This window comes from Dasypus novemcinctus, chromosome 5 (genome assembly GCF_030445035.2).
Source record: "Dasypus novemcinctus isolate mDasNov1 chromosome 5, mDasNov1.1.hap2, whole genome shotgun sequence".
Taxonomy (NCBI): Eukaryota; Metazoa; Chordata; class Mammalia; order Cingulata; family Dasypodidae; genus Dasypus; species Dasypus novemcinctus.
The window spans coordinates 93,447,283-93,458,399 of NC_080677.1; the positions used below are offsets into that span (position 1 = coordinate 93,447,283).

The 11,117-nt window shown below is 37.8% G+C and overlaps 1 protein-coding gene across 8 annotated transcripts in view; it reads left to right on the plus strand.

Annotated features, from left to right (window-relative positions):
* The window catches only part of ST7 (suppression of tumorigenicity 7), a 318,541-nt gene that overhangs the window by 246,120 nt on the left and 61,304 nt on the right, over positions 1-11,117 (plus strand). For all 8 annotated transcript variants that reach the window (XM_058297257.2, XM_058297256.2, XM_058297255.2 and 5 more), the window contains one exon: positions 2,738-2,852. In XM_058297257.2, coding sequence (XP_058153240.1) covers positions 2,738-2,852 — 115 coding nt within the window. The remainder of the gene's footprint in view (positions 1-2,737; positions 2,853-11,117) is intronic.

The following is an 11,117-nucleotide window of genomic DNA, read 5'->3' on the forward strand; positions in this document are numbered from 1 at the left end:
AGATGTGTTCATGGACTTTTTTCTAAGATGGCTTGTTGTGAAGAGCTAGAGATGGCAAGGAGATTAGGGTTTAGGCAGACCAAATGGGTGTCAGAGGAGGGTTTATGTTTTCCCTTCTTGTTTTTATTAAAATAAGGACAGTGAGATTTCCAAATTGTCTTTGATTGCCTTCCAACATATGCTGTTTGCCATGTTTAAAATCCTTTCATTGATGATTTTTTATTTTTATTTTTTTGGTATGGAATCCTCTGTCTAAGCTTCCAATGAAAGCACTGCTGCTCAAATTCTCAGTTTTCTTTAAATAATCTGAAACCTCTGTATTTGCTCATGTAGTTTCACTAGTTGTTTTTTGTGTTTTGTTTTTTTGAGGTACCAGAGCCAGGGATTGAACCTGGGATCTCATATGTGGGAATCCAGTGCTCAACCACTGAGCCACATCAGCTCTCCTGAGTTGGTTTTTTATTTGTTTCCTTGTTATTTGGTTTTGTCTTTTTTAGGAAGCACTGTGGACTGAACCTGGGATCTACCATGTAGGAAGCAAGTGCTCAACCACTTGAGCCACATCTGCTCTCCTCTCTGGAGTTTTATACTCCCCTCTCTGTTTTTAAGCTTCAGCATAGTAGTATTTAGAGTTGCAATTTTAAAATTACAAAATATGATTTGTCTTTAAAGTTTGACCATTATCTGAAGGATTGGTTAAAAATTATGTGTTTAAATGTTGCAATTTAGAGAATATCTTTATGGTGTTGCCAAATGATAAATGACAGAGAACTTTAATTCTAACAAGCTCTATTTAGAGAGAGAGAGAGAAAATCAAATGGTGATGTCAACCAGAATCAAAGTGAACAAGAACAAGATATTGGTTACAGAACATCAACAACGTATGGTAGTCTTATTCACTTTCCTTTACTAACAATGAAAATACATCAGGTCATCCCTAGGGGGTTCAGACAGTCAATCTTATTGAAAACAAAATCATTTTGATAGGTGTTTTGGGTTGTTACTATGATACTGCAAAAATTTCTTTTTGAAGACAAGCTAAATTATTCTTGGTTTTAAAAAACAGAATAATATGGTAAATGTTTTCTAACATAGGAAGAAATGGATAGTCAGTGTTCTGTATCCACTGGTGTCTTGCTAACAGTGAATTAACCTACTTTTTGAGTATTATTTCTAAATACAAATGCTTTAAAGATGTTAACACCAAAAGAGTTATTACTTCTTTAGAGGTCATTTGTTTTAAATTTTAACTGATAGAAAGATTATATGTAAACTAAAGCTAATAGAAAACAGTTATCCAAATAGGAGATTTTATATGTGTTGTGTGTTTGTGTGTAGACACCTAAGATTTTGCTTTATAAAGCACCTTCTTATCTTTATGAGATGAGATTTTACTCTAAAATTCTTGATCCTGCCTTCTCCTTCTCCTTGCTTGCAAATAAAATTTAATATTGTGTATTTTGAACTCCCTTTGAATTTTTCTTCCTTATCCAGACTACAACTCTTTATCCACTTCCTTAAGTAGTCTTTCAGTCATTATCATCAACTCTCTTGCCACTTTGATTTTTCACTGAATGTCATTCAATCTACCCAGACTCAACCTAATCATTTGACATCTTAGTACGATAACTGGGTTGCTGTGCATTGCAAGATAAAACTTGTAGCCTCTGTAAATCCCTGATGTCCAATTTTGTTAGACCTTCATGATGGCCTTACAATCCATAAGCAGTTCTTCCATTTGTGGCTCTTCCACACTTCCACCCCTGTGTTTAAGTTTACTCCGTAGTACCTATTCCCTCAGTCTCAGAAGATGATCTTGACTCTTATCTTACTGAGGCCACCAGGCAAGAATTCCTAAATGTCTCCCTCCTTTACTATCACCCTTGATTACTCCCTACAAATTTCCTCTCAACTCACTACACCTAGCAACTTTCATATTTTTTCTCCTTAACTTTGTTATCAGGCTGCTTGAAAGAGTAGTGCCCACTTGGCTTGCCCTTTTGCTCTCTGGCTTCCATCTGAAATGCTCTTGACAATATTACCAGTAACCTAACTGTTAAAGCCTGCAGAATATTTTTCAACCTTTATCTTGTTTGACCTCTTTATTACTTTTTTCCCCTATTTATTTATTTATTCATTCCTCCCCTTGCAGCTTATTCTTTTCTTTGTTGTCTCTTCTCTGTGTCCATTCGCTGTGTGTTTTTTCTGTATCTGCTTGTCTCCCTTTGTTGGGTCATCTTGCTGTGCCAGCTCTCCGCGGTGCATGGGCCGTCAGCTCTCCACGGCGCATGGGCCAACTTACCTTCACAAGGAGGCCCTGGGATGCAGCCCCATATGGTAGACAGGAGCCCAACTGATTTGAGCCACAGCTGCTTCCCTTTTTATTACATTTTAACCTTATTGAGCCACTACCTCTAAGCATCTTCTTCAGTTTTTATGAAGACCCCCTCTAGTTTGGATTTTTCCCCACCTTAAGTTCTCACAAAGTCAGTTATCAAAAATAGCAGGAAAAAAGATTTTTCAAAAATAGCAAGAAAAAAAAAGAAGCACTTAATACTTTATAAAGTGATGATATTTGGTGTGAATGCTTGTTTTTCAATTCAATATTAATTATGCTTTAAAATATTTATTATACTTTTATATTATAATATAAATGCAGTATGCTATAATTCAGTATTAACTATATTTTAAAAAAATAAAACGTGTATTAATTATTCTTTGTTTTCTTCTTTCCTAGTTAATGAAGGAGTTCCCTCTCCTGAGCATGTTCAATATCCATGAAAACCTTTTAGAAGCCCTCTTGGAACTGCAGGCATATGCTGATGTCCAGGCAGTCTTAGCCAAGTACGATGGTAAGTCTTTGAAGATTCTTATCTACTTGAGCATTCCTTTCTTCTTTGTATATTTCACTGTTTAGATTTGAAGGATTATTCCAAATAGCACAGCACCTTGGTAACTATCCTCTTATAGAATATTCACCAACAGTCTTATAGAATTTTCACCAACAGTTTTAGATTCTTTGAATTCCATGGTTAATAGGAGTCAGAAATGTTGCGTGGCCATATTCCTTTTCTTCCCCCTCAACAGTTCCCCTCTTTTCTACCCCTATCAGGCAGTTATACATACTCTGCTTCATTATCCCCATGGTCAAGATCACTGCAGGCAACACATAACGTATTGGGTCAGCACTGACTGTTAGAGCTTTGTTATGATCCTAAATCTGTTGACTTGTGACCACTATCTGTTGGTCTTCTTGGTCCTTTGGAATAATATAGAATAGCAAGAAGTCATTGCATACATGAGAGCCCAGTAAATGATTGAAGATAAGATTGTGTTCCTTTCACCCCATGTCTTTTCATCAGCAGAAGACACTTCATATGATGGCATCAAAGTCCCTTTGCCGTCTGGTATGAACTTAATCTATTTTGCCTGTTTTTATTAAACCATCATATCCTAGAGATTTGGGATGTCTTCTGACATTGCCATAATTTGTGATTTTACTATTTTATTAATTGTATAAATATTATCTACATAAATACCTTCCACGACTTAGCTAATAGTATCTCTACTGAACTTCATACTATTCTGCCTTATTTCAATAACTCTCTCCTAAAATAAACAAGTTTGCTTGTAAAGTGGATGTTAGGGACTGATTAACTTATAATATGCATTGATTTTTGCTTGATAAAATATTACATTCTTTCTTCAGTAAGCATATTTAATGCACTGAAAGAATAATTCAGTTCACAGATTTCTAGAAATTCATCAAACACAAAGAACAAACTATTCCATTTTGGACTTACTAGAATCCTTCATGAAGAATCTATGAAATGAGTTGTCTGCTAGAGTAAGGGGAATTAAAGCACTGTGAACAGTTTTTGTTTTTGTTTTTAATTTTTGTTCAAATTGATAGAAACTAAAAGTTCTCAGCCAGGGATGGCGTCACTTTGCCTCTGCATACATGAACACCCTGTGTAACAAGATATATGCAACTTAGTATGGAACTGTTTTTAGAGAGAGAGAGAAGTATTTGTGGCACACATTGAAGTAAACAAAATAAAGACTGTTTGGCCTTCGCATCAGCTCACTTTTATTCTGTTTATATACTAGAATCTCACTGTTCAGCCGACCTTGGGAATCTAAGCCATGAAGCTGCGTTGTAGGTAAAATATTCATACATTGAGATTCATTTTGTGCTAAAGAAGCCCAGGCCTTTGCACATGGACTAAGGTGGTCCTGCATTTTTCCAAATTCCCCTCTATAGCCATCCATGCAGTAGCAAGTTTCCAGTATCTTCTTTCCCAGTGCCAACCTGTACTCAACTTGATATATAGACTTAAGAAACAAAGATTTAACCAATTTGACATCACAAGTCTCCTAAGGTTCCTTTTATGAAGATCTCAGTTCATTACAGAAATCATCAAGCTTGTGTTATAAGACTCATTGTAAAATAAAGAAATGAACTCATTTGGAGCATTCCCTCCTTTCTATCTATCCCACTTCATGGCCTCTGCTGATTTATTAGATTCTGATAACATATGTTTGCACGGTTTGTTACAACAGCCCATTCCACCCTCCACTGAAACTTGGCTTGCACTTTGAAAAATTCCTTTGTTTCAAGTGAACAAATTCACCATACCAAGGCTCTTGTGTTAATCTTTGTTTATGTTGTGTACCGGGCAACAGAGATGATTTTCTTATTCATTATTCATGGAAAAAGAGCCTGATTAGTGTCAGAACACAATACTGTTGTTGAGATGCCTGTTACGGGGTTTCAGTTCAGCAGTTGTCAATAGAGTGCAGGTGACTTAAACGCGACTGAATTCTGAAGGGAATTTTGGTGCTGACTTGGCACAGGCCTGTGTCATTTCCAGTAGTAATATAATGAAGTGGCTGCTGAAGTTACTATTCTTGAGAGGAGAGCTGCAACCACTCATGATTATGAAAAGCATGCCTCTTATTCCTCACCCCATATCACGAAATGGATTCTTTCAAGTTCAACCCTGCTATTTCTCCTAGAGAACTGAAGGACTTCAACAGAGCTGCTCACCACTTCCCTGGCCTTTTGTGAGGCAATGAGTGCTTTAAAGAGCTCAGAGTACAGAGAACTCTTAGGGATGCCCTGGTCTTCACTCTGGTTTGGATATCATCATTCTAATCTGTGAGATGCTGGAGACAGCATTTTGAATCTCTCTGTAGAGCCATACCTAAAGCAGTAAGAGTATATGTTACCTTTGCAAGTTGGAATGCTCTGGTTGGGTAGCTGTTTCTTGGATGGTTACGGGTAATAGCAATCTTTTTTTTTTACATTTGCTAGGTGGCTGAATTTTTTAAGTAGTATGTTGGGAAGTGACACAATGGGATTAGTTCTTTTCTGACTTTTGCATAAAGGATTTAGAAAAACAGCAAAGCACAGGGGAAAAAAGGAAAGAACATGGTCTGGGGAAAGGAAGAATACAAAATGTAGGGAAGCAGACTTGGCCCAGGGGTTAGGGCGTCCGTCTACCACATGGGAGGTCCGCGGTTCTGACCCCGGGCCTTCATGACTTGTGTGGAGCTGGCTCACGCACAGTGCTGATGCATGCAAGGAGTGCCCTGCCACGCAAGGGTGTCCCCACGTAGGGGAGCCCCACACGCAAGGAGTGTGTCCCGCAAGGAGTGCGCGAAAGAAAGTGCAGCCTGCTCAGGAATGGCGCCGCACACATGGAGAGCTGACACAACAAGATGACACAACAAAAAGAAACACAGATTCCTGTGCCACTGACAACAACAGAAGCAGACAAAAAAGAACACGCAGCAAATAGACACAGAGAACAGACAACTGGGGTGGGAAGGTGGGAAGGGGATATAAATAAAATAAATAAATCTTAAAAAAAAAACAAAAAACAAAATGTATTCTCCTTGTCTAATTGTTCTTTTTTTAAATTTTATTTTAAATGTTACATTAAAAAAATGTGAGGTCCCCATATAATCATCAACAACCTCTTCCATCATCGTGGCACATTCACTGTACCTGGTGAATACATTTTGTAGCACTGCTGCACCACATGGACAGTGGTCTACATTGTAGTCTACATTCTCCCCCATTCCACCCAGTGGGCCATGCAGGACACACAATGTCCAGCATCTATCCCTGCAGCACCACCCAGGACAACTCCAAATCGTGACAATGCACTCACTTCATATCTCTTCTTCCCTCTCCCTAGCATCAGCAGCTACCGTTGCCACTTTCTCCACATCAATATTAATGATTTCTTCCCTTACTAATCACAATAGTTCCCCAGCAGAACACCAGTAAGTCCACTCTAATCTGTACTCTATTCCTGCATCCTGTGGACCCTGGGATGGTTATGTCCAGTTCCCCTCTACATCAAGAGGAGGCTTAGATTCCACATGGATAATGGATGCAGTTCTCCTGCTTGCAGTTGTAGGCACTCTTGGCTCCCTGGTGTCCTAATTGTTCTTCGCTATTTTTATTTTTTGCATTGAATTTTAAAATTGAATGAGTGACGTTCAAAACTCTTATGGTGAATCCCTTTGGAAAATCTGGGTCCCTACTAGGATTACAGGTAATTGACCAAACCTTCTTGTAATCTGCAGTCTAATTTGGATTTTGCCCTTGAGATAATTTCTTGTGTTTTATTATTCCAGCCCTTAGTCTGAAATACTGTCTTGGCATCTTAAAAGAGTTTTCATACACTTCTGTTTTCAATTTGTTGGCCAACGTTGTAGGTGGGCAGAGTCTTTTTCCAGGTGATTGTTCTGGTTCTGTAGTGTCCTTCACATAACAACAGCAGCAGCAGCAGTACCAGGTAGCATTTACTGAGTTCCTATTATGTGTCCAACGTGATTCTAGGTTTACGTGAACAAACATTTATCCTTATCACATGCATATGAGATAGATAGTATTTATTAGTCCCATTTTATAGCTGTGGTAACTGGTGCAGCAAGAAATTAAATAACTTGCTCAAATGAATAACCTAAGATGTCAAAGTAAAGCCAGGCAGATGTTACCTAGAGAAAGATCAAGTAGGAAAAATCTTTGTTAAAGATGATGTGAATTCTACAAGGAAAGGAAAGCTGAGATGTAAACCAAGTGAGTGTGACTCCAACCCCATGCTCTTAACTATCACACTTACACTGTATCTGCTGTTGACAGTGGGTTTTTTTAGTGTTTTTATCAATGCCATTATTCTTGTTATCATTAGCTACACTTTATTGAGAATCTGCCATGTGCCAAGCACTTAACACACATTACCTATAGCTTGCACAAAAACCCGGTAGGAAGGTCGTTATACCATTTTAGTAGATGCAGGAACTGAGACTTTAGGAGTTTAAGTAACTTTTGCAAGACCATATTCCTAGAAAACTGCAGAGCTGCTATTCAAATCCAGGCCCAAATGGCTCCAAAGCCCATGTGTTTTCTATAAACATAAGTCTGTTTAAAATGACTCGTTCTACCTCTCTCTCTTCTAAAGAATTTGGTGGGCTGCAGCAGTGATACCGAATTCAATGATGCCAGATAGTCTTTTGAGATTCCTTTCTAAATCATTCTTTAAGAACGGGGTGTATCTGTATTTGCTTGTCTCTCTGAAACTACCTTCGAAAATATGGCTTTCCATCTTCAATCAACTTGTGCCTGATTTCTTTAGTCACAAAGAGGATTTGATGTACAGTGTTCAAAGACAGCAGTGTTATTAAGAGCATTAATTCATCAGAAACTTTTTGCAAGCTCTGAGTTGCTTTAGAAAGAAGTTTATAGGCCATCTAGATTGAAAACTCAGGTCTCAAAAGATTACAGTGGTAACGTTGGAAATAAATGCATGTGTTCTTATTTTCATTTGTACATTTGGGTTTTAGACGAATCTCATAGAGCAAGTGAGTATGAATGTAAGAGCTATAAGGTACCTTTGGGAGTGTCAAGTTATGTCTTTCTCTAGTTTATGAGACCTGGAGATGCTGAGAGGCAGTCACATGTGAAGGGTACCGGCTCTAGTGCCAGGCAGCTGGGGTCAAGCCCCAGCTTTGCTTCTCACTAGGAGGGAGCTCAAGCAAATTATTTAATATTCTAAGTCTCAGTTTCTGGAAATGGAATCAATGGTTGGAAAGATTAAGTAACTTTCTCAAGATCACAGAGCTGGTAATTTGTTGTAAGGATTAAATTGGTTAATCACTGTTAAGTGCTTACAACGATATGGGGCACATAGTAAGAGCTCAGTAATTATCAGATGTTATATAGCCAAGATTGCCACTCCTGAACTTTGCCACTGTACTTAGTCAATCTTGTTCATATGGAAAACCATATGTAAAATGTCAGTTAAAATGACAGTATAAGAGCCTCATTTTGGGGCCTTATAAAGATAGGTATGGTAGTAAGATTAATTATGGATCTAATGGGAAATGTGCATAGAACTTTGATAAGAAATGAAATGCTTAGTTCTATATACAAACAATTCTTAAACTTTCAGGGAGCCAAAAAACAAAATGCTCAGAGCTTTCATTCCTGATCAAAGGATAAATTGTTTCTTTGGTTCACAGCACCTTTAGCCTTGGGGCAGTTTACACCAGTAGAAGAACAAATCTAAGCTCTTTGGGAGTTTTTATTCTATTACATTATTTAGTGACTGCCTGAAATTTTGTTGCAGAAACTTTCCTGTAAGGGAGCTGGTCTTTTTTATAGTCACAAATGTTATAAAAATGCAACAACTTTATCATCCAGACCATTTTTACTAATGCCATCAGGCCTATCCTAAATTAGCATTATTATCTGTCATCTAGTAATGTGCAGAGTATATACTTTTTAGAATAGGACATGTTTTTAGCAATGGGGAAATATTTTCATCTCAGTAGATTGAAAACAGAAGTTCTAAAGAAAAGTCATTAGGGAATCACTATTCAATTTGCTGATACTGTTTTGCAGAATCAGCACGTAGTCATAAGTAAAAATTTCGTAAGCCTTTTTCATTGCTCAAGGTCTTATAACAGCACAAATTATTCGACGATTATCTTAGTTCCTTTGAAATGGTCACTGGATATCCTGCCTTTTACTAAGACTGTTTTCGTTTTTATTTGAGAAGTAGGCAAGTAATTGAGGGATTTGAGAACTCAAGAGAACCATGAGTAAAATCTGGATTTATCAGCATTTCAGATATCAGGCTGTCAAGACCTCCAAAAGAATGCTTTTCAGTCAAGTATATAGCTGTGAGTTCTGATGCCATAGGCACAAGCAAATTCTGAAACAATCCCCACAACAAAATTAGTCTGTATTCAAGAAGGAAGGTTTGAAATGTCCCTTGTGACAGACTCCAAGCCTGGTCTAGCTCCCTTCCCTGGACTGGCTCTTGTGGAATGATTAGGCATCCCAGGCAGTGCCTGAAGAGAATCCTTATGTAAAAGACAGGCAAATGAATCACATTACTGCTTCATGGAATAAAGAAATTATCAGCACTGATACCATGGACCTTTAGACCTGTAAGCATGAGTCACTGAGAAATGATGGTCTTGAAAGCTTTGCGTTTGGTGCCCTGCTAACTTGGATACCAAGAGGTAGATCAGTCAAGAGGACTAGGCCTTGGAGATTACTTTATTTATTTATTTTTTTAATTTATTTTTTTATTGACTTTGTAATAATATTACATTAAAAATATATATGTGAGGTCCCATTCAACCCCACCCCCCCACCCCCCCTCTCCCCCCCCAACAACACTCGTTCCCATTATCATGACACATCCATTGGATTTGGTAAGTACATCTTTGGGCACCTCTGCACCTCATAGACAATGGTCCACATCATGGAGATTACTTTAGAACAAAATGAAAGACTGTCAGGAGATGAACTGTATACATCAATGAGAGCAAAAGTCCTGATAATGTATGTTACTTCAGTAAAGGCTATATGCATCAGAAGCTTATACTGTCTGTAATGATGGAAAACCTTTTACTATTACACTCCTGTAATTCATGTAGTTGGTACATGCACAAACCCTCTAAATTTGTTAGCTTTAGTAATTCTATTGCCCAGTTATCCTAACTTACCAAGGTAACATCCCTCCCTAGTCACCCATTACCATCACATAAACTACTGCATTTGGCTCTAGGGCACCAGCCATAGAAAGGTCCTCTGTGACCAGACCTTCTGGGGTAATTCAGTCCAAAAGTTGCAAATAACATCTGGTCTTTGGCTGTGTAGCATTAGGTGAATTTTTCTAGTTGAACAAGTGTTGCCTGCCTCTCTCCCTTACTCCAAATTACTAAAGTCATATAGAATTTCCTGCTTCAATATTTGAAATCCCAGGTGGCACATCTTTTAGAGGTTCTTGTATATTAATCCTTTTTTATTTCTGTAGTGAAATTTTCCCCTTTGGTTGAAAGGGGATCTTGAATTGCCTTATTGAAGATGATAACAGAAACACCTCACACCTTCCTGAATAACAATAACAAATTCTAAGGACAGAATTCTGGGTTTCTGTCACTTTCTTCGTATGGTTTCATGAACAGGACTAAAAAGAAATATTGAGGACAGCCATGTGAAGGACAGCATCACTTAATAGGATTATAACAACACAGAACAATCCAAAAACAGATGGTGAAGGAGAAATGGCCTCCTTTTTTTTTTTTTTTTGTATATCAGATACAAAGATATACAGTATGAAGATAACAGTTTGTTACCTAGCCAAGGAAAGGGATACCCATTCTCTGTAACCTTAAAGATTTCCAGAGAGTAGTTATGTTAATTTCTCCAAATCAGTTGAACAGTGATTGATCAAATTCTTGTTATGCTGAAGATTCTAAATTTCAGGTGCTTCCAGGATTCAGAGATGAATATGATTTATTCTATGTCACCAAAACCCTTTTAGTCTAGTAGAGAAATTTAAAAAACAAACAATAACAACAACAACAAAAACAAACAAACAAAAAACCAGTAGGTTGAGACAGGATAAATCAGCGCTTAGTGAATCTGTTTGAAACGTTCTGTGGGAAGTAAAGAGAAAGAAACCCTTTGAGGGCAGGGCCTATGTCTTCTTCATCTTGGACAACTGTGTACTAGAATAGACATTCAGAACATCAGTAATGAATGAGTGAATCAGTGGGTAGAGATGTACTATGACACAGTGTCC